The 24017-nt window shown below is 34.3% G+C and overlaps 1 protein-coding gene across 6 annotated transcripts in view; it reads left to right on the top strand.

The window, feature by feature from the left end:
- VPS13A (vacuolar protein sorting 13 homolog A) overlaps window positions 1–24017 on the top strand; it is a 266768-nt gene that overhangs the window by 99509 nt on the left and 143242 nt on the right. For all 6 annotated transcript variants that reach the window (XR_007146267.1, XM_047829766.1, XM_047829772.1 and 3 more), the window contains 8 exons: window positions 5935–6016; window positions 7256–7410; window positions 7790–7946; window positions 19449–19528; window positions 20283–20342; window positions 20795–20948; window positions 21676–21792; window positions 21867–21970. Coding sequence is in view for 5 of the 6 variants with exons in the window: in XM_047829766.1 (XP_047685722.1) it covers window positions 5935–6016; window positions 7256–7410; window positions 7790–7946; window positions 19449–19528; window positions 20283–20342; window positions 20795–20948; window positions 21676–21792; window positions 21867–21970 (909 nt within the window). In the remaining variant the exon portion in view is untranslated. The remainder of the gene's footprint in view (window positions 1–5934; window positions 6017–7255; window positions 7411–7789; window positions 7947–19448; window positions 19529–20282; window positions 20343–20794; window positions 20949–21675; window positions 21793–21866; window positions 21971–24017) is intronic.

The following is a 24017-nucleotide window of genomic DNA, read 5'->3' as shown; positions in this document are numbered from 1 at the left end:
TGAACTTGGACCTGTCAGCTTCCAGAACTGGGATAGAATAAATTTCTGTTAGAACTATCCATGAAGTCCATGGAATTATGTTATGGCAGCCCTAGCAACCAAACACAGCTTTTGGTACCAGGAAGGGAGGTGTTGCGGTAACAAATATGTGGTAGCAGCTTTAGAACTGGATAATGAGTAGAGAGGGAAAAGACTTTTGTGGCAAGGTGATCTTGTTATAAAGTGGCAAAGAATGTGGCTGAATTGTTTTCTAATGTGGAACTTATAAGTGATGAACTTGGATATTTAATGGAGATTTCTAAGCAGACTGTTCAAGACATGGTCTTGTCTTTTCCTAATTGCCTGTAGTAAAATGCAAGAAAAGAAATACATTTTTAAGAAGGATTTCTTAAGCAAAATGGAAACCAAAGTTAAAGATTTGGAAAATGCTCAGCCTATCCTTATTGCAAAATATGGAAAAGCGTGTTACGGAGAGAAAACCCAGGGTGTTGTGCACAAAACACTTGAGAGAAGGATTAAGGTTGTGACTCTTGGATCTAATCCACCATCTCAGCAGAATCCAGGAATGGAAATGGGGCTATACCAGCTAAAGTGTTGCCAGCTTGAACTAAAAAGGAGAGTCAGGACAAAAAGAAGAAAACTCCTTGCAGTTAAGGGATACTAAGGGACAGGAGAGTAGAGCCAGCTACCTGGGAGTGTGCTTTATTCTTCAAGAAAAGGGGAAAGAATAACCCCGAAGGCTATTCTGAGATCAATAGAGGTGCCACTACCAATCAATCTCAGAAGGCTATTCTGAGATCAGTAGAGGTGCATGTGTTTTGGAGGCTGAACCTCCTCCTGGATTTCTGAGAGTGGGGCCACTTCCTCAGTTTCAGTGGGTCCGGCTGCTACTACCCAGAACCTAGGTGGCAGGAGTATAGTTAGTCTTAGTTTATTAAGTATGGTAATTACTGTAAGTTTTTCCTACATGTTATTTCCCAGGTTGAGGAGGTACTCTTTTATTCCCAGTTAACTGTTTTTTTTATGTGTCATGAGTATTTGTAGCATTTTATATAACGCTTTTGCTGCATCTATTGTAATCATACAGTTTTTTCTTCTTTATTCTGTTAATATGATGAATGACATTGATTGTTGAATGTTAAACGAGCCTTGAATTCCTTTTTTTTTTTTTAACTTTATTTTTTTTGAGACACAGAGACATAGTGTGAGCAGGGGAGGGGCAGAGAGAGAAGGAGGCACAGAATCCGAAGCAGGCTCCAGGCTCTGAGCTGTTAGCACAGAGCCTGATGCAGGGCTCGAACCCACGAACCATGAGACGATGACCTGAGCCGAAGTCAGATGCTCAACCGACTGAGCTACCCAGATGCCCCTAGCCTTGTATTCCTAACACAAACCTTGTTTGTTCATGATATATTATCCTTTTATATTGTTGGATTTATTGGCTAATTTTTTGTTGAGGATTTTTGTATTTATGTTCACACAGGATACTGGTTTATATATTTTTCTTGTTATGTGTTTACTCATGATATCAGGGAAAGGCTAGCCTCATAAAATGAACTGGAAAATGTTTCCCCCTTCTCTGTTTGATGAGATTATTTGTAAAGAGTTGATACTATTTCTATCTTATAGAAGTTGGAATTTACCAGTGAAGCCATCTGTGCCTGGAATATATTGAAAGATTTTCAGACTGTATTTAATTTTTACAGGACTGTTTACAGTATCAGTTTGTTCTTGCATAAGCTTTATAAGATTAAGTATGTTAAGGGATTTGTTCCTTTTATCCAAGGTGTTGAATATGTAGAAATACAGTTGTTCCCAACATTTCCGTATCCTTCAGATAACTTTAGGATCCATAATGATATCTCCTGTTCATTTATTATGTTGTACTTTCAGGTCTAGAATTTATGTTTGAGTTCTTTTTACAATCTGTCTCTTCATTGGTGTTTTCTGTTTGTTGTGACATCATTATTCTGGTTTCCTTTAGCTCTTTCTCCATGGTTCTTATCAGCTTTCTGAGCATATTTGAGACATTAAGAAAATTTTTTTCTTTAATAGTAAGCCCAGTGCCTTGCTTCCTCCTGAACTGTGTCTGCTAATTTCATCTGTGCATGGGCCAGGCTTCCTTGATTCCTTGCATAGATTAAACTGTCCTGCTATTGTAATCAGACAAAGGAAGTATAACAAATTAAAACTACAGACATGTATATTCATTAACATAGATGCAAAAATCCTTAACAAATATTACAGTGAAATAGTATGATTGTAAGAAGGATAATATACTATAACCAAATGCATTTACCTTATGAATGCAAAAATGGTTTATCAGTCAATTCTGTTAATTATATTCATGGAATAAAGGAGAAAAAGTATATGATCTCAGTAGAAGAGAAAAAATTTCTCACAAAATCAACAGTTATTGATGATAAAAACTCTTAAGTGGGGAATAAAAGAGGGTCTCTTCAATCTGGTGTAAGGGACATCTAGGAAAAAACCTATAGGTATTATCATACTTAATTTGAAAAAGACTGAATGCTTTCCCTGTAAGGTACAGAATAGTTCAAGAAATGCCTTTTCTCATCACTTCTATTCAGGTTCATAGTGTGAATGCTCTAGCTTCTGCAACAAAACAAGAAAAATAAAGACAAGATTGGAAAGAAAAAGTAAAACTAGCTTTATTTGCAGCTGAAATGATGAGTCATGCAGAAAGTCCTAAGGAATGTAGAAAACTACCATTAGTAACAGTAAGCAAGGTTAATAAGTTTGCAAGATACATTGTCAATGTAAATAGTCATTTCTAAAAATGAAATGAAAATTATTCCATTCATAACATTAAAAAGGCTAAATTCTTAAAAAAAACTTTTAAGTTTATTTTGAGAGTTTATTTCTTTTGAGTTATTTATTAATTATACATCAAATGTCAGACACTGGGGGTGCCTGGGTGGCTCGGTCACTTAAGCATTTAACTCTTGATTTGTGCTCAGGTCATGATCTCATGGTTGAGATTGAGCCCCACATGGGGCTCCATGCTAACAGTGTAGAGCCTGCTTGGGATTTACTCTCTCCCCCTCTCTCTCTTTGCTCCTTCCCTGCTTGCGTGTGCTCTTTCTCGTAATAAATAAATAAACTTTGGGGAAAAAAAAAGAGTTGGACACTGAACCGACTGAGCCACCTAGGTGCCCCACAGAAAAATTTAACAAAAGAAGTACAAGACCTGTAAACCTAAAACTGCAAAACATTTCTGAAAAAAAAAAAAAAATCAAAACCTAAACAGTAGAATGATAGGCATAGTCAAGGATTGGAGGCCTGACCTTGTTAAGATGGCAGTTCTCTCCAAACTTAGAGATTTCTCATATCCTCAATCAGAATACCAGATATCTCTTCCAGAAATTAACAAGCTAATTATAAAGTATATGTGGAATGTAAAGGGCACATATTAGCCAAAACATTTTATTTACTCTTATTTTTAATTTTAACTCCAGTATAGTTAACATACAGCATTATATTTGTTCTGGTGTAAAATTCAGTGATTCAGCACTAGTGCTCATCAAGATATGTGTACTCTTAACCTCCTTCACCTGTTTCCCCCATCCCCATTCCCCCCACTTTAACCATCTGTTTGTTCTCTGTAGGTAAGAGTCTGCTGTTTGGTTTGTCTTGTTTTTCCTTTGTACATTTGTTTCTTAAATTCCACATGTGAGTGAAATCATTTGGTATTTGTCTTTTTCTGGCTTATTTCACTTAGCACTATACTCTCTAGATCTAGTCATGTTGCTACAAATGGCAAGATTTCATTCTTTTTTTATGGTTAAATAATATTGCACTGCATATACATACCACAGGGCTGCTTCCATAATTTTAGCCAAAACAATTTTTGGATCAGAATAATGTTGAGGTTTTTTAATGCTTGATTTCAAGGATTATTTTATAGCTACTTTATTAAACAAAGTGTCATTTTCATATGAGAATAGACATACAGATCAATGAAGGAGAATAATGTTTGGACATAAATCCACAATATAATCCACAGTTAATATATGTTTGATTTCATACAAAGATGCCAACCTAATAAGGGGAAATATGGTAGACATTTCAATAAATGGTTTTGAAATAACTAGATTTCCAAGTGGGAAAGAAAATAATGTATATGGGATTTAATGTGAAATGGAACATTGACATAAATGTAAATGCCCAAAGGTATAGAGTTTAACATATAAGAGAAAGTCTTTTAAGTGTTTGTGGTAGGTGAAGATATCTTGGGATAAAAAGTGCAAATAAGAAAAATAAATTGATGAAAATTAAAATGTTGTACTTTTTGAAAGACAGCTGTTAAAAATGAAAAAGGTAAGCCGCGGAATTGAGAAAAATATTTGTAACACGTATAATGTACATAATACTTCATCTAAAATATATAGGGAGACGAACAGCCCATAAAAAATGAGCAGAAACGTGAAAAATTAAACGTGTTTAATTTTATTACTCATCAGGAAAATGCAAAACAAAGCCATTTGATCATTAATATAGATGTAAAAAATTTCAGAACATTCAGAATTGAAATTAGGACTGCATAGTTGTTGCTTTTGGGGGTAGTGATTCATGCCTAATTCTTGTGAGGAGCATGATGGAAGCTTCTGCATGATTGTAATGTTTTATTCCTGGATGTGAATTTTGGGTGCATGGATGTTTTCTCTTTATGAAAACTTAACCTTATATAGTACTTATTTATATACTCCTCGGGAGTAGGATGTGTTTCAATAACAATGTTTTCCCCAAATGAGTAGGATTCAGAGAAGAACAAACCAATTCATGAACCTGTGATATGATATATAACTATAACTCATTTTTGAAGTTCTAATTAAAACTATGGTGAAATTTCCAGGAAGATTGCCAAAATTTTAAATGTTTGAAAACACTAAGAATTTGTGAGGCCACGGAGCCATACCAAATCTAACCTGCTGATGTTAGTTTCATGTGTCACAACTACTTGTGAAAACAGATTGGTAACACTTAGTAAAGTGAATATATGCAGTTCTACTCTTTGATATATACACTGTGGAAAAGCTTACACATGAGCATCTGGAGGCTTGTTCAAGGAGGCTCATGGTGGCACTGTGAATAAAAGCAAAAAATCTATAAACAGTACACATATATATCAACAGTGTAGTGGACAATTAAGTAGTCATTTGTCAGTGTAATATAGTATAGCAGTGAGAATGAATGAACTACCAATATGGATAAAATTTAAAGATTGTTTTATTGAAGAATGTCACAGGAACATATGTGATATTATTTCCTTTTCATACAGTTTAGAAAGAAGTTGATAAACAGTGTTATATTTAGAGAATCTTTCATAGAAGGTTGAAAACAAGTAACTAAAAGTGAAATCATGATCAGTTGTAGGGAACATAATCAAGGAGGATCACAAAAGATGCTTCTGTAGTACCGCTTAATTTTTTGGCCTGGGTAGAAGATTCAGGGATGTCTTTTATTGTTATTTTATTAAACTGTATTATATGTTTTTGTGTGCTGTATTTCTCATAGCAGTAAAAAAGCCAATTTAAAGATCTTTCAAAAATTTAAAACTGCAAGTTTCTCAACTCTGTAGGTTTAAAATATGAAGAACAGTTTTTTTCCCATGGATGTTCTGAGATGTATTTATTTAGTGATAGGTTGAATTAACATTGTATCTAAGATCTTTTTCTACTCAAAGCCTGTCAACAAGAAAATTAATGTAATAGTTCGACCGTTTATATTTAGCCTTGAAATTGTAAAACCACATCTTTAAACCAAATTTTATTATTTACTTTTCTAATTCAGACTAGGTTTTTTTCTTAATTAATTCGAAGGGAGATTTATTTATTTATTTAGGTAAAAATTGTCTTAGGACTTGGAATAAAAATCTTTGTGCTAATTAACAGTGAATTACTTTTCTTCCAGATTCAAAGGTCGACTTCTTTGGGAACATCACAGATTTCACAGAAAGTGCTTCCTCTCTTGGAACTTCCATGTGTCGAAGATGGTAAAATGCAACCGCTTTAGGAAGTTTTTCTTATTAAAATGTGTTAGGAATATAATTTTCATTTGAGACCATATTAAAAATTTCAAACAATAGCAGATATTTATGCATTTTTTGGAAATTTCACTAAAATTCCTTTAAACACTAGAACTTGGGTGTTCCTTAAAGTTGCTTTTGCCGTGGGGTTTTTTGGTATGTAAAATTTAAACTTGTAATCTCAAAGTCTACTAGTAAGTTAATCTTTTTATCCTCCTTTGAGCTAGGAGCCCTAGTGAAGCTGTTGATATCTAATTTATGATATTACTTAATTATTTAGAGAGTTTTGTTATAGTAAAATTTTAGTTTTATATTTTCCTTTTTTGTTACTAAACAAAAAAATCAAGACTTAATACCTACTACATTCACATATGAAAACTGGTAAATATTTTGATAACAGATATCTGCTTTTTCTTGGCCACATTGGAAAGAAAAGCAAATGTATTTCTCTGTTTTTAAGGCTTTAAAAGTTGCTAAATGGTAAGTAACTGAAGTTGCCGTTTTAATCCTTGGTTTTCTAAAAGAATGTTTTTCTTTGTGGTAAATGGGGCAGGGAGGAGCTATTTTTGAGATATTCTGCCCTAAATCCAGTCTTGGGTTGTTCGGGACATACTTCAGGTGGTTTTAGTTTTCTTTAAATCTTCTTTTAATAGTTTTACTAGTTTTGGAGTTGTTTTTAATGGCAAATTGTAGAAATTTTTTTATCATATATATGTGTCCACACACACACACACACACACACACACACACACACATGAATTCAATAGTGATTGATTTCAGTTTCTTCATCCAAATCTCAGGGCCTGCTGTGTGCTTTTAATATTGTAGATTTTATAACTAAGTCCTGTTTCGTTACCCAGATATAGTGAGCATCTTAGTGTGTTTGTTTGAAAATTCATTATGTGTGTAATCATTGGCATTTGCTATAAAATTTTCTTTTGAAATTTTTACATAGACTAATAACTTTAAAAGGTGATGTTCATTAAGCTAAAGATGAATTTTATATTTTCTGTACTTTTTTTGGTCAAAAATGGTATTCTTTCAGACAAAATCTCTATGTTCTTTACATTCAGTTTTTGATGTTTAGACCCTGGAACATTTAGACCCTTAATATATTAGCATTCATATTTATTTCAAAAAATTATAAAAATGTTGCTAAATCAATCATTTTGATTATTGACTTAAATAGCGTTCTGTAATTTTTAGATTCAGAGGAAGAATTTTTTGACGCACTGTGTAGTCCCTTGGAAGAGCCTCCTCAGTCTCCCACTGGAGTTAAAAGTTGTCAACAGAAAAAGTTTCAAAAGCCAGATTATACAAAAAATATGATTCAGTATAAAATAAGATTTGAAGTGCCAGAGGTATGTACATGGTAAAATTAACATGGCTTATTTAAGTTCGTCATTTCTGCTGTTCACATATTACTAATATGCATTCTGTTTTCATCCTATGTAAGCTGAATCCAGATGTTGCTATGTGACTTTTCCTTCACTTTTTTTGAAGATAATTTTCCTAATCAAAAGTTAGGGGTTTAGATTAGATATTATGGTTATCAGTGTACATTTATTAAAGATAATTATTTGTATAGCATAAGTATGTTTGTATATGTGTATGTAAAGTCTCCCCTGAAATTTAACTATATATCATGTATATACCTTACATATTCATATATAATCACCATCGACATAAACAGTTTTTTGTTTTAGGTGGTGGTAGTTCCCTTTTTTCTTTCTTCTCCAGGTTTTGATTCAGTTTTATCACCTTGTTGGAGATTGTGAACTACCTGTGGTAGAAATTGATGTTTTAGGACTGGGCACAGATGTTGAGCTTAGAACATTTGATTTGAAAGCAAATGCCTTTTTGAAAGAGTTCTGCTTAAAATGCCCAGAATACTTTGGTAAGTGTCTCATTTTTTTAAAATAAATAAATTAACTTTATTGTTTGACTCCCTACTGGAGAGTTTTAAATTCTCTAGGCTTTAAATCAGTATGTTTGTTAAAATATTCTCCAAGAAATACTATGTTATGAGTTGCTCTTCAGTTTTTATCTTGTACTTGGGAATCTAGAGAGGTAGATCAAAGAGAAAATGAAGATAATTCTTTTTCATTAAGGAAAATAAAATAGTCCTGGTTTAATTTTAAATCTACCTAATCTACCTGCTACAATGCTGAATTAATTTCCTGTTGGTAATGTAACAGTTTACCACAGACTGAGTGTCTTACAACAACAGAATTTTATTATCTTAAAATTCTATTAATCAGAAGTCTGACATAAGTCTCAACAGGTAAAAATCAGGGTGCCAATAGGAGTTCCTTTTTGGAGGCTCTAGGGGAGGATACATTTCCTTGCTCGTTCGGTTGTTGGCAAAATTCGTTTCTATGTGGTTTAAATATGTTTCCTTCTGCCTATTAGGTGAGGGCTAGCCTCAACCTCCTGTGGGCCTCTCTAGTACACGCACATAGTTCCCTGTATTTCAGAACCAGAGCAGGGTGGTAGATCGTTCTCATGTTGTCGTGTCTATAGCTTCAGTCCAGGATAATGTTCTCTTTACCTTAATCACCTTTGCAGAGTCTTTATTGCTGTATAAGGTAATGTATTCTCAGGTTTTAGGGAAACATAGCATGGACATCCTTGGGCAGCAGGACATAGCATTATTTTGTCTAACATAAACATTTTATTTCCAGAATCATAATGGATAAATTATATAATACATTGGATATTTCCATTTATTGTCTTAGGCATTTAAGAGAGGGTGTTATATATATTTCTTCCTTTACATTTTTAGGTTTATTTTTCTAAGATAATTCTCAGTGGTTGATGGAATGATTAAGGAAAATGATTTATTTCCATTGTGAGTGCCTTTTATTTCTTTTTCTTGTGTAATTGCTCTGGCTAGGACTTCTAGTACTATATTGAATAAAGGTGATTAGAGTGGACATCCTTGTCTTGTTCCTGATTTTAGAGTAAAAGCTTTCAGCTTTCCATCATTAAATATGTTAGCTGTGGGCTTATTATATGTGGTCCTTATTATGTTGAGGTATGTTCTCTCTATACTCACTTTGTTGAAAGTTTTTATATAAATTTTGTCAAATGCTTTTCTTCATTCATGGAGATCATATGATTTTTCTCCTTCATTTTGTTAATGTGGTATATCACATTGACGGATTTCTGGATTTTGAACCATCCTTGGAATAAATCCTACTTGATTATTGTGTAAGATCCTTTTAATGTATTGTTGAATTTGCTTTGCTTATACTTTGTTCAGGATCTTTGCATCTATGTTCATCTAAAATATTGGCCTGTAATAATATTTTCTTGTGGTAAATTTGTCTGGATTTGTTGCCAGGGCAATGCTGGACTTGTAAAAGGAGTTTGGAAGTGTTTCCTCCTATTTCTTTTGACGTGTTTCTTCAGAAAGATTAGTATTAATACTTTGTTTAATGTTTGATAATATTCATCTGTTAAGCTGTCTGGTTTGTTCGGAGGTTTTTTTTGTTTTTTAATGTTTATTTATTTATTTTGAGAGAGAGCATGTGTGCATGTGGGGGGAAGGGCAGAGAGGGGGGAGAGAAAGAATCCCAAGCAGGCTGCCCACTGTCAGCACAGAGACGAATGCAGGGCTTGATCCCATGAACTGTGAGATCATGATCTGAGCTGAAATCAAGAATTGGATGCTTAACTGACAGAGCCACCAAGCAACCCTGTTCAGAGGTTATTGATTAATGATTCCGTTTTTTGTTTTTTTGTTGTTACAAGTAATTGGTCTTAGTATTTTCTATTTCTTAATTATTAAGTATAGGAAGTTCTATTAAGTCTCTGAGTTTATTTCTTTTCAGATGTCCAATTGTTAGTGTTAGGGTTTTTCTTAGTAGTCTCTTAGGATCCTTTGTATTTCTTTGGTTATCATTTATTTGTCATGTCTCCTTTTTCATCTCTGATTTTATTTGAGCCCTCTCTCTCTCTCTCTCTTTTTTTTTTTTTTTGATGAGTCTAAAGGTTTGTGAATATGGTTATCTCTTTAAGAAACCAGCACTTAGTTTTATTGATCTTTTCAGTTTTTTTTAAGTCTCTATTTTCTTTATTTCTGCTCTTTTATTTCCTTCTAATTTGGGGTTTCATTTGTTCTTCATCTGGTTCCTTGAGGTGTAAAGTAAGATTGTGTATTTGAATATTTTCTTGTTTCTAAAGGTTTTTGCTGTGCTCTATATTGCTGTGCTCTGCCCTCTTAGAAACACTTTGGCTGCATTTCATAAACTTTAGTGTGTTGTATTTTGTGTTCTCATTGGTCTTAAGGTATTTTTTAAAATTTTTCTTTGGATTTATTGACCCAGTAAAAAATGTTAATATCTGCAGTAATTCTTTTTTGACCCAAGTAGTAAAACTGTAACTGTTTGCAGATGACATGGTATCACATCTAGAAAACCTTAAAGGTTCCACCAAAAAAACGGCTACAACTAATCAATAAATTCAGTGATGTTGTAGGATAGAAAAACACAAAATTCTGTTGGGTTTCTATATACTATGAGAAAAAGAAGTTAGGAAGACAGTCCCATTTGTTAACAAACTGGAATGAATGATGACTTTCTGAAAAGAAAATTTACTCAAATGAAAAAATAAAACAATCCCATTTGCAATTCCATCAAAAAGAATGAAACACATAAGAATAACTTTAAGAAGGTGACAGATGTGTATACTGAAAACTGTAAGACAGTGATGAAAGAAATTAAAACAAATGAATGGAAAGATAGTCCATCCTTATGGCTTAGAATTATTAATACAATTAAAGTGTTCATACTATTCAAAGCAATCTACAGATTCAATACAATCCCTATCAAAACTCCAGTGTCATTTTCACAGAAATAGAAAAAAGAATTCTAAATTTGTCAGTCACCACAAAACACCCCAAATACCCAAAGCAGTCTTGAGAAAGAAGAACAAAACTGGAGGCATGATGTTCCTTGATTTCAAAATATATTACAAAGCTATCTGTGGTACTGACGCAAAACAAAACTTTATGGTACCAACATAAAAGCACACTCACCAATCAATGGAACCAAAAAGCACCTAGAAACAGACCCATTAACATATGGTCCATTACTTTATGACAGAGGAGTCAAGAACATAAAATGAAGAAAGGATAGTTTCTTCAATAAATGGTGCTATGAAAACTGGACAGCCACATGCAAAAGAATGAAACTGCTATCTTATACCATACACAAAAATTAACTGAAGATAGTTGAAGACTTGAATAAAAAACCTGAAACCATAAAACTCCTAGAAGAAAATGTAGGCAGTAAGTGCCTTTACAGTAGTCTTGTGTTGATTTTTTTTGATCTGACTCCAAAAGCAAAGGCAACAATAAACAAGTAGGAATACATTAAGCCAAAAAGCTTCTCCACAGCCAAGGAATCCACCAACAAATTGAAAAAGCAGCTGACTGGATGGGAGAAGATACATGCTAATCACATATCTGATCAGTGGTTAATACCCAAAATACATAAAGAATTCTTGCAACTCAATAACCAAAACCCAATTCAGTTTAAAAAATGGACAGAGGATCTAAAAAACATTTTTCTCAAAGAAGACATACAGATGGTTAACAGGTACATGAAAAGATACTGAATATTGCTGATTGTCAGGGAAATGCCACTTAAAACCACAGTGAGATATGACGTCACACCTGTCAGTATGGCTGCTATCAAAAAAACCCCAAGAAATAACAAGTGTTGACAAGGATGTGGAGAAAAGTAAATCCTTGTGCACTACCAATTAGTGCAGACATTATGGAAGATCACATGTACATTCCTCAAAAAATCTAAAATAGAGCTCGCAATTCCACTTCTGAGTATTTACCCAAAGAAAATGAAAACACTAACTCAAAAAGAGAAAGGTACCCGATGTTCACTGCAGCCCTATGTACAATAGCCAAGGTATGGAAACAGCCTAAGTTCAATCAATGAATGAGTGCATAAAGAAGATATCCTATTTACATACATACACAGATACACAATGAAATTCTATTCAGCTATAAAAAGGAATGAAATCTTGCCATTTGTGACAACATGGATGGACCTTGAGGGCCTTATGCTAAGTGAAATAAGTCCGAGAAAGACAAATACCATCTGATCTCACTTATATGTGGAATCTTTACAAACAATCCAAGTTGATAGGTACATAGAACAGATTAGTGGTTGTCAGAGGTGGGGGTGGGGTGGCGTGGTAGTTGGCATGGGTGAAGGGGGTCCAAAAGATGTAAACTTGTAGTTAGAAAATCAGTAGGATGCAAAGTATAGCATAGTGGCTATAGTTAACAATACCTAATTGCCTATTGGAGAGCTGCTAAGATAATCTTGAAAGTCCTCATTACAAGAAAAAAATTGTAATTACGTATGAGGACAGATGTTAACTAGACTTACAGATATTGAATCATTATATTTTATACCTGAGACTAATGCATTGTTCTATGTGAATTATACCCTGTTTATGAAAGAGAAATGATTGGGGTGCCGGGGTGGCTCAGTCAGTTGAGTGTCCAACTCTCGATTTTGGCTCAGATCATGATCCCAGGATCGTGGGATTGAGCCCCACATTGGGCTCTATGCCGATCATGGAGCCTGCTTAAGATTCTCTGTCTCCCGCTGCCCCTCTCCCTCGCTCACACACACACACACACACTCTCTCTCTCTCTCTCAAAAAATTTTTTGTTTCAACTAAAAAAAATTTAGTAGGTTAATTTTAATTTTATAAAACTTCTTTGTAGCAGAAGAACATCATATGAGTAGAAATTACAGTAAATTTTAATAGACTATTTTTAGAGCAGTTTTTGAATCACAGTACAGTCAGCAGATGGTATATGGATTTCCTCAGGTACTTTTCACATGCTAAACCTCTCCCATTATAAACATCCCCCACCAGAGGAATTTGTTGCAGTTGATGAACTTACATTGATGTAGTACAAAGTCCATAGTTTATATCAGGGTTCAACTTGGTGCTGTGCATTCTGAGGGTTTTGGACACATATATAACGACATGTATCCAGCATTATATTATCATATGCAGTTCCACTACTCTAAAAATCCTCTGTGTTCCACCTATTCATCCTTTTCTGTCCTCCCCCTTCTCCTGGCAACCACCAAGCTTTTAACTGTTTCCATATTTTATCCTTTTCCCCAAAGGTCACATCCCTGGGATCATACTGGATTTTGCTTTTCAGACTGACTTTTTTTTCAGTTAGTAATATGTATTTAAGTTAGTATTTCCATAACCTTTCATTACTTGATAGCTCACTTCTTTTCAGTGCTGAATAATGTTCCATTGTATGATGTACCACAGTTTATTTTTCCATTCACTTAATAAAGGACATCTTGGTTCACACATAAGTTTTTAGAGTTCTGAATAAAGGTGCAATAAACATCTGTATGAGGATTTTTGTGTGGGCATAAGTTTTCAACTGCTCTAGATAAATACCACGGAACACAATCGTTGGGTCATATGGTTTAAGAGTATGTTTTGTGAGAAACAATACAGCTCTCTTCCAAAGTGACATACCATTTAGGATTCTCATCTGCAAAGAATGAGAGTTCCTGTTGCTTCATATCTTCACCTGGTGTTACTCTCTTTGATTTTGAGCATTCCAGTAAGGTATGAAATGGGCAGCTCAGCGGTTTTTTTGTTTGTTTAAAAAAATTTTTTTTTTTTACATTTTAATTTTGAGAGAGAGAGACAGAGCACAAGTGGGGGAGGGGCAAAGAGCAAGGGAGACACAGAATCCGAAGCAGGCTCCAGGCTCTGAGTTGTCAGCACAGCCCAATGCAGGGCTCAAACCCCCACAAACCATGAGATCATGGCCTGAGCCAAAGTGGAAGTCAGATGTTTGAGCCAACCAGGCGCCCATATTTGTTTTTGTTTTGCAGTTCCTTAAAGACATGTGTAGAGCATCTTTTCCTATGTTGATTTTGCTTCTGTGTGTCTTCTTTGGTGAGGTATCTCTTAAGGTCTTTGGTCTATTGTTTTTTTTTTAATTTTTTTTTTATTAAAAAAAAATTTTTTTGGGGGGGCGCCTGGGTGGCGCAGTCGGTTAAGCGTCCGACTTCAGCCAGGTCACGATCTCGCGGTCCGTGAGTTCGAGCCCCGCGTCAGGCTCTGGGCTGACGGCTCAGAGCCTGGAGCCTGTTTCCGATTCTGTGTTTCCCACTCTCTCTGCCCCTCGCCCGTTCATGCTCTGTCTCTCTCTGTCCCAAAAATAAATAAACGTTGAAAAAAAAAATTTAAAAAAAAAAATTTTTTTTTTAACGTTTATTTATTTTTGGGACAGAGAGAGACAGAGCATGAACGGGGGAGGGTCACAGAGAGAGGGAGACACAGAATCGGAAACAGGCTCCAGGCTCTGAGCTGTCAGCACAGAGCCTGCTGCGGGGCTCGAACCCACGGACCGTGAGATCATGACCTGAGCCGAAGTCAGATGCTTAACCGACCGAGCCACCCAGGCGCCCCTTTGGTCTGTTGTTTTAATGCTGTTTGTTTTTTCTTGATTAATTTTAAGAATTACTTATATATTTTGGATAACAGTCCCTTATATGTATCTTTTGCAAATATTTTCTCCTCATCTATGGCTAGTTTTTTTCATTTTACTGACATTGTCCTTAGCAGAACAGAATATTTTAATGAAGTCCTTTATGAGGTTTTTTTTTTTTCTCCCCATGCATCATGCCTTAGATGTTGTATCTAAAAAGTCATTGCCAGAATGAAGGGTATCTAAATATTCTCCTATGCTCCCTTCTTGAAGTTTTATAGTTCTTCATTTTACATTTACATTTGTGGTCCTTTTTGAGTTGATTTTTGTGAAGGGTTTTTGTGAAGGGTATAATCTCTATGTCTAGATTTTCTTTTCCTGTTGATGTCCATTTGTTCCATCAACATTTGTTGAAAAGACTAATGTAAATGGTACTGTTTGTTTGTTTTTGGTGTTATGTTTTTAATGTCAAATTCTAGTTATCCAGTTTTGGTACATAGGAAAGCTTTTGACTTGTATATTAACCTTGTATCCTACAACTTTGCTCTAATGGCTTATTAGTTCCAGGAGGGTTTTTTTGATGTTGATTCTTCCAAAAGTTTTACATAGATGATCATGTCATTTGTGAACAAAGACAATTTTATGCCTTCCTTCCCAGAAATAAAAGAAAATACCTTTTATTTCTTCTTTCACTGCATTTTCTGACACTTAACAGTATGATGTTGACATCAGTAAAAAGGGAAGGACCTCTTACCTTGTTCCTTAGTGTGAAAACCTTGAGTTTCTCACAATTAAGCATGGAGTTAGCTGTAGGTTTTTAGAAGATATTCTTAAGTTAGGAAGTTCCTTATTTCTGTTTACTGAGGGTTTTTATCATGAATGTTTATTGGATATGGTCATATGCTTTTTCTGCATCTGTTTATGTGATCATGTAATTTTTCTTGTGAAGCCTGTTGATGTGATTACATCAGTTGATTTTCCAGTGTTGAGCTAGCCTTGAAGTTTGGGATAAACTTTACTTGGTCATGGTGCATATTGTTTTTTTACACTTTGTTGGATTCAATTTACTAATACTGTACTTTGTTGAAGATTTTTGTATTAATTTTTTTAATATGAAATTTATTGTCAAATTGGTTTCCATACAACACCCCAACAGTGCTCATCCCAACAGGTGCCCTCCTTAATACCCATCACTCACCCACGCCTCCCTCCCACCCCCATAAACCCTCAGTTTGTTCTCAGTTTTTAGGAGTCTTCTGTTTTGGCTCCCTCCCTCTCTAACCATTTTTTTTTTCCTTCCCCTCCCCCATGGTCTTCTGTTAAGTTTCTCAGGATCCACATAGGAGTGAAAACATATGGAATCTGTCCTTCTCTGTATGACTTATTTCACTTAGCATAACACTCTCCAGTTTTATATACATTTTAAAGAGAGTTACTAGTCTGTAGTTTTCCTTCTTTTCTTTCTTCCTTTTTTTTTTTTTTTTTTTCTTTTTTCTAATGCCTTTGCTGTAAGGTTTTGGTATTAGGGTAATTCTGATTTCATAGAATGAGTTAGCAAGCTTTCTTTCTGTTTGTATCCTCTGAAAGGGATTATAAAGAATTGTTACAATTTTTCTCTCAAATGTTTATTAGAATTCACCAGTGAACCCTTCTAGACATGGTGTTTTCTTTTTTAGGTTATTCATTATTGACTTGATTTCTTTAATAGATATGAACCTATTCAGGTTGTCTGTTGATTCTTGTGTGAGTTTGGCAGGTTATATTTTTCAAGGAATTGGTACATTTCATTAAGTTACTACTTTTGTGGGCAGAGTTGTGTATAGTATTTTTAAATTATCCTTTTAAGTTAATGATACCATAATTTCTCCTCTTTTACTTCTGATACTAGTAATCTGTGTCCTCTTGGTTTCTTAGTTAGCCTGGCTAGAGGCTTATAAATTTTATTGATCTTTTCAAAGAATCTTTTATGGTTTCTTCAATTTTTCTAAAGCTTTTTTATTTTCAGTTTCACTGATTTTGATCTAATTTTTATTTCTTTCCTTTTGCTTACATCAATTGATCTTCTTTTTCTACTTTCCTAAGGTGGAAGCTTAGATTATTGATTTTATATCTTCTAACATATGCATTCAGTGTTACATTTCCCTGTAAGCAGTGCTTTTACTATTAGTCCCAAATTTTGATGAGGTGTGTTTTCATACTCAGTTTCTAATGTTTTCAATTTGAGATTTCTTCTTTTACTCATGTGTTACGAGAAGTGTTGCTGATTCTCCAAATATTTTGGAATTCCCCAAATATATTATTTGATTTGTAATTGAACTCCATTGTGGTCTGAGTGCAGACACTGTGTGGTTTTTATTTTATTTATCTTTTGAATTTAGGAAGGTGTGTTTTATGGCCCAGAATGTTGTCTATGTTGCTGATCAGTCTGTGGGAGCTTAAGAAGGTGTATTCTGCAAGTAATGGAGGAAGTAATCTATAGATATCCATTGTGTCCAGTTGACTGATAGTACTACTACTGATTTCAACTATGTCCCTACTGGTTTTTTTGTCTGCTGGATCTGTCCATTTCTGGTAGGGGAATGTTGAAGTCTTAACTGTGATAGTGGGTTCATCTGTTTCTCCTTTCAGTATTATCAGTGTTTTGCCTCACATATTTTGATGCTTTGTTGTTAAGATGCATACAGCTTAAGGATTGTTATGTATTCATGGAGAATTGGCCCCTTTATCATTATATAATAACTTTCATTTCCCCTGATAACTTTTCTTGCTTTGGAGTCTGCTCTGTCTGAAAATTAACATAGCTATCCCTTTTTTCATTTAATTAGTATTTACATGCTATGGTTTCCTCATCCATTTACTTTAAATCTGTATGTGTCTTTTATTTACAGTGTTATTTCTTATGGACAATATATAGCTGGGTCTTGTTTGTTTGGTCCACTGTGGTAACCTGCATCTTTTAATGGATGTATTTAGACCGTTGATGTCCAAACTGATTATTAGTACAAGTTGGCTTAAAATTTTTGTAATTAAAAGTAGTAGAGCTTTACATTTATTTTTGAGACCATATAAATCTGGGGCATCTGGCTGGCTCAGTTGGTAGAACATGTGACTTTTTAAGTTTATTTTGAGAGAGTGTGTGTGCACAAGTGGGGGGAGGAGCAGAGAGAGAGAGAGAGAGAATCCTCCACTGACGGTGCAGAGCCCAATGCAAGACTCAACCTCACAAACCTACGAGATCATGATCTGAGCTGAAGTTGGATGCTTAACCAGCTGAGCCTGTCAGGCACCCCAAGCATGTGACTTTTGATCTCAGGGTTGTGAGTTCAAGCCCCAGAACAGGTATAGAACTCACTTCTAAAAAAATGTATTCTGCTTACATGTGTATAAAAGTAAGTATTTTGGTACTTTGGCTGTCCTAGAATCTAATGTTCTAAGAATCAGTCCTAGAATCTAATAGATCCCAAGATCTATCTATGGGAATTAAGAAAGCCAGAAGATATGCTTGTATCCGTATCAAGGATTTAAGGTCGTCATCTCTAGGAACTTACTCCCAGGCAAAGCTGTCAGTTAGCTACTGTCATGAAAACTACCCTCCCCTTTGTCGAGCCCTGGATTGAATGTGATCTTTGTATTTGAGAAATCAAATAAAGTATTGGCAGCCTGAAACCTTAATCACTGAATGTGATTTACTCATACATTATAGTTGCCTATTCTACACTTGTTCTGTAGCCCTTGAGAACTGGAGTGTGGTAGATTTTATTATGATTATCTTGTGCTGAGAAAACCATCATACCTAGCAGATACAGAGTTTTACCTTATTAGGCTTTTTTACATCAAGAAACAGTTTGCTCTCGTGATTGGAAAGAAAAGTGAACCAGTTTCCTTAGTGTTCTCCAGTAATCCAGAAGTATTCTAGCAGTTGTAAATTATTCTGTTGATTTTTTGTTTTTCTAAAACCACAGGATAAGAAAACCCCCCCAGCACACAGGGGTACTGATACACAGTTGTCACTACATCTATTTCTATAATTTTTTTTTTTTAGTTGGGGGGGAAGAAGTGAATAGCACGCACAGTTTCTCATAAATGATCAGTAAATAGTTCTGTGGATAAACGTGTGAGAAAAATTGGACCTTTTTAAAGATTGAAATGTGAGTAGCATGTGCAGTAGGAGGTTGGCTTAATAGCTAATAAGCTTTTAAATCTGGAAGAGTCTGTGGAATATGTTACTTTTTTCCCTCAAAAGTCTTACGATTAATTTGTAGTTCTTTCTTCCAGTATCTAGATGGTAATTTCTAGTAGTCATAGTAATTTGGTGATGATAGTTTATAGCCTTTATACAAAATACTGTTCTCTACGGCAGCTTTCCCACTTACTTTCCAAAGTTTTAATCAGAAGCCAGAATACAACTAGTGAAGACTAACTACAGGGGATTTATTCTAATCTAAACTAATACACAGAAGAACTTAGTTTCTCATCACATACCTGATCTGTCTTCTTAAAGACAATAGGTTTCCAGGGAGTCTTGTCATTTTCTTTCTAGGTTTTTCTGTGGCTCAGGGCTGCAGTTCTCTTCATGTCCTTTCATTGGTCCTAATAACTCTGTTTTTTTCTTTTACTGATTGCTACTTCTTACCTTACCTCCTATCTGGGTTTAAAAGGGTAAGATTGTTGAACCTTGTGCCATAAGAGAAGGGAAGGAAATTGGGAGAAACTACAGCTTTAGAGTTTAAAATAAAGGAGGAGGGATCTGACTTGGGTAAGACAGAATTGAAGGCTCAGAACTGCCACAGGAAATTCTTCTTTTCCAGTTCTATTTTATTAATGTTGCTGCTATTGACTTTCCCTAAGTTTTTTCTGTGAAAGAGTAATTTAAAACATTATTTTTAGATGAAAACAAGAAACCAGTTTATTTGATTACAACGCTGGATAATACGATGGAAGATCTGCTAACACTGGAGTATGTGAAGGTAAGCACTTCCATTTGTATGCTTGCTGTGGTGAGTGTGCTTCTGAAATGTTGTAATCAAGTTTTGTAAATTTAGGTAGGTTTCGTTTAATCTTCATTATAACGTGATTTCTAAAATTCCTACAACTGTAAGCTTTTCTTGTTTTGTCATCCTTTAGTAACATTTCGTATAGAAATTCTAAACATTTCGTATAGAAAAATAACAGGCCTGTGTTCTAAGTAGAAATGACATGAAGTTTGACTTTTTTCCCTCCATCAGATAACCAAAAACCAAAACAAAACAAAAACAAACTTTTTAATCTTGATGGAATTTAATATGGTATACAATATGAGATGAGGCTTTCATTTGATTTCATCATTTATTAAGTTTTTATATGTACTGTGGTCTACTTAAGATTTATTCTGCGTTTTCATTGACCTATTTTTATGTAAGTGCCACATTAATTTAATAATTACTTTATAATAACAATGCTGATAGAGTATTTTACCACTTTTAAGACTTTTTTTTTTTTTTTTTACTATTGATGGAGATATTTTAGGGTTTGTGGTGGTGTTTATGCATTGTTAAATAGCCTTTTTTTTGACAAAAGCATTCCAGATCTAAAGATATCATGCACAGTATTTGGCTACTTGGTAGACAATTCTATCACAAATTTTTTCACAAAGGGAAAGAATTAGGAAGAACCTTAGTTACAATTGTATGTACATATGACTTCATAAGATACTAATGGATTTGCTTTTTTCTCTTTGGTTAGGCAGAAAAGAATCTACCTAATTTGAAAAGTACTTACAACAATGTTGTGCAACTAATTAAGGTATGAATGAACAATAATTTATTTTTTAATTAGATACTGTATTTCTAAGTAACTATATTATGGAAATTGTTTTATAACTAGAACTGTACAATCCTTGAGGATAAAAATGGAATATTATGAATTTTATTCCTTTTTTAGATATATTTAATATTTTTGAGAGAGAGAGAGAGTGCGTGTATGTGCGCAGACACTAGTGGGGGAGGGGCAGAGAGCAAAGGAAACGCAAAACAGAAAGTAGGTTCCAGGCTCTGAGCTGTCAGCGCAAAGCCCGATGCTACTCTCGAACTCATGAACTGCGAGATCAGAAACCAAGTCAAAGTTGAAAGCTTAACCAACTGAGCCATCCAGGTGCCCCATGAATTTTATTCTTATTACCACAAATTATAGTGCCTTATACTGAGCAACAGACAGGTATTTATTGACCTGTTACTAAAATCAGCTTTGTTCTTTAGGTGAATTTTTCCTCTTTGGATATCCATTTACATACTGAAGCACTTCTGAATACAATAAACTATTTTAATAACGTACTCCCACAACTAGAAGAAAAACGAGCCTCTGTGTCTGTTGGGGAGACTGAAGACAAAGGAGAGGTCATTAAAAAAATGTGTACGTTTGAAATTCAGCTTCAAGGTTTTTTACCATGTAGATCAATAAATTTTAGCTTTTTCTTTGTTTTCTTATATATAATATTGGCTCCAGAATTCTGTTGCTTAAATTAGCATCTAGAAAGATTATTATGTACCAGGTAAATTTTAGAAAATAACAGCAAAAGAAAGTATTTACCAGTGAGAAAATGCGGTTTTTATTTATCATGTCACTCTTTTTAGTCAAATATCATATAGTAGTAGTATTTGAATTAAAATTCATGCATTTGATATCATAATTTTGGATTAGAAATTTAGAACTAAGAAAATTTTAATCCTATCAGACTGTATTTTTTAAGCACATATTTTTTAAGCAATGAAAAGTTGCAGGTTTGACCATGACAAATACCACCTCATAATCATTGTGTCTCAAATGATTCATGATATTGCAACTACAGTTTTTTTTCGTGTCATCCAGGATGAAACTAAATTGTTAGTCTCATGTAGGAATAGTTTTTGGTTGTGTCTGTTTGATTTGTTTGGCTTTGTTTTCATTAGGCTTGATTGTTTTTTTAGAATTCCTAATTTAGTAGGGAATATCTTAATTTCAATTGAATGGAAAATCAGGTTTTCCTCTAGTATTATTAATTTATCTTATACTTCAATTACTTTATAAGGGTAGTGAGGTAACTACTGAAAGTTTTTCCTTATGTTTTATAATTTTTTTTTTTTTTTTTTTTTTTTTTCAGCTTTAAAACTACCCAAGAACGAAGATATTATTACCTTGCAGATTTTGGCAGAATTATCTTGTTTACAGATCTTTATTCAAGATCAGAAACGTAACATTTCTGAAATTAAGATTGAAGGTAATAAAATTTCAGAAAAAAAAATGAGAACTATGAAATGAACAGCCATTTCATTCCTCCTTTTATTTCCTTAGGGCTTGATTCTGAGATAATAATGAGGACTTCAGCCACTGAAATAAATGCAAAGCTAAGGAATATAATTGTCTTGGATTCTGATAAAACAGCTTTATACAAAAAGGTATGGACTTGTTTCTCTTAAATAATAGTACATCATTAAATACGAGTGTCCTTTAAGGTTGGTCATAGGTATAAATTAGTTGTCTGCATTTTAGCAGTGTGGCTTATTAAGTTGACAGGTTTTGGAGTTAGGCCTAATTGGGTTTGTATTTTAGCTCTGTTCCCTAGTGGTTGTGTGACCTAATCTCAGATGCTTTTTATTTGTAAAATGAGGATTAAGTATCTCATAAAGAAGTTTATATCATACTCTGAAACATATTTGGAGACTGGGGGAGGGCAATTAGTAAATGCCTTTTCAATTTTTTTTTTCTTTTTGCTCTTCTCTTCAAATACTGTGAATCTTGTGATGCATTTCAGATTTCAACAGCAGTGGATATGAAGTCAGACTGAGCAGATGAAATTATTTAAGTTTATTTTCATGGGTGCTTACTATAGTATACCTGTTCACAATGTTAACAGAGTCCTTTGAACCCGATGGCTAGTGGTTGAAAGGATAGGTGTTAGTACTGGGTGTGAGGTGGTGAAGTTCTTGGACCAGATACCATTGTCGAGTTGGACAGGTAATTGTTGAACAGTGGAACATATAGGTAGGAGGGTGTATTTAAGGGAGTGAAGAGAACATCAAGTAGTAGGGTCAGAAAAGGCTGAGTTAATTCTTGAGTCAGGAAGTCGGAGTCTGGAGTGTGAATGGAAAATGTGGCAATAATACCAATGAGATACAGTGATGACCTGATTTTTATGTTAAATGAAAATCCTTACTCTTTATATTTCCTTATTGTGGCTTGCTAGCGTGAAATAACAAGAGTGCCAGAGCATTAAAGGTGCGTGGTCCATAGTAATAAGGAACAAGAAATCTTCTAGAAGCCATGGTTTAATGTATTACTTTTGCTTTTATTAAAAAAAAAAAAAAAAACAAAAAACAAAAAGCAAAGTACTAACACATTTAAGATTATTGGTTTTATTTGCCCTGTGTAGAAAGTACAGCTCACATAAATAAAGGCATCTACTGAAAGTCATACAAATAATTAGTAATGAAACTGATAACATAATCCAAGTTATTTACTTTTTTTCTTTTTAATTTTATAACTAATGCATCTGTGAGGTTAAAAATTCAACGTAAGCTACAAACTGAAAAGTTTCTTTCTCCTTGCCCCACCCCATTTCCCCTTGCTATTCTTTCACTTTGATTCTAGTGTACAGGATTTTTATTTTACTTCTAATTTTTAAAAAAAAATGTTTTAATGTTTATTTTTAAGAAAGAGAGAGAGTGAGTGTGTGTGAGTGGGGGAGGTGCAGAAAGAGAGGGGAGTGAGAGGGGCAGAAAGAGAGGGAGACACAGAATCTGAAACAGGCTCCAGGTTCTGAGCTGTTAACAGCCCAATGCGGGGCTCGAACCCATGAACCATGAGATCATGACCTGACCTCAAATCCAGCGCTTAACCATCTGAGCCACCCAGGCGACCCATACTGTACATGATTTTTAAATAAACTGCCTTGGTTCAGTAACTCCACATGTTTAGGAAGCAGAGGGACAACTATTTGCCTCAGATCAGAACTTCCTAATTATTGTGCCCTGAGTGGGTTTGGGGTATAATAATGTATTTAGCTTCTTAGCTTTTTGGGCAGTTGGGTAAAGGATACCTGGAGTTCTCAGACTCTTTGAATCTGTCCTGGAGCATCATCCTCTGTTTACCCGAGAACCATTGTATAGATGACCGTTAATTTTGTGTATCATAACTAACGTAGAATCTGAAAGGGATTCTAGCTGATCTGACTTTCTTATGAAATAAGATCTCATTGTAAATTTCTTATGTCTTCTTTATAGAAGAATGTTTCAAAAGTGAATGTTTACAAGAATTATCCCCTTAATAATTATTATTGCTTATTATGAATGGTAGGTACATAAGTATTTCTAATTGTTGGATTTAGACAGATAGACCTAAGAGTGGATGAGGCACTGATAGAGTAATTTTATCGCCTCAAAAATTGAGAGTGAAGGCTTTTTTTCCTCTTACGTCAGTTTCCTTTGAGAAAAGTACTGTAAGTAC

The sequence above is a fragment of the Prionailurus viverrinus genome, chromosome D4 (genome assembly GCF_022837055.1).
Source record: "Prionailurus viverrinus isolate Anna chromosome D4, UM_Priviv_1.0, whole genome shotgun sequence".
Lineage (NCBI taxonomy): Eukaryota > Metazoa > Chordata > Mammalia > Carnivora > Felidae > Prionailurus > Prionailurus viverrinus.
Note: the sequence above shows the minus strand (reverse complement) of the source record. Positions and strands in the feature narration are given on the sequence as shown.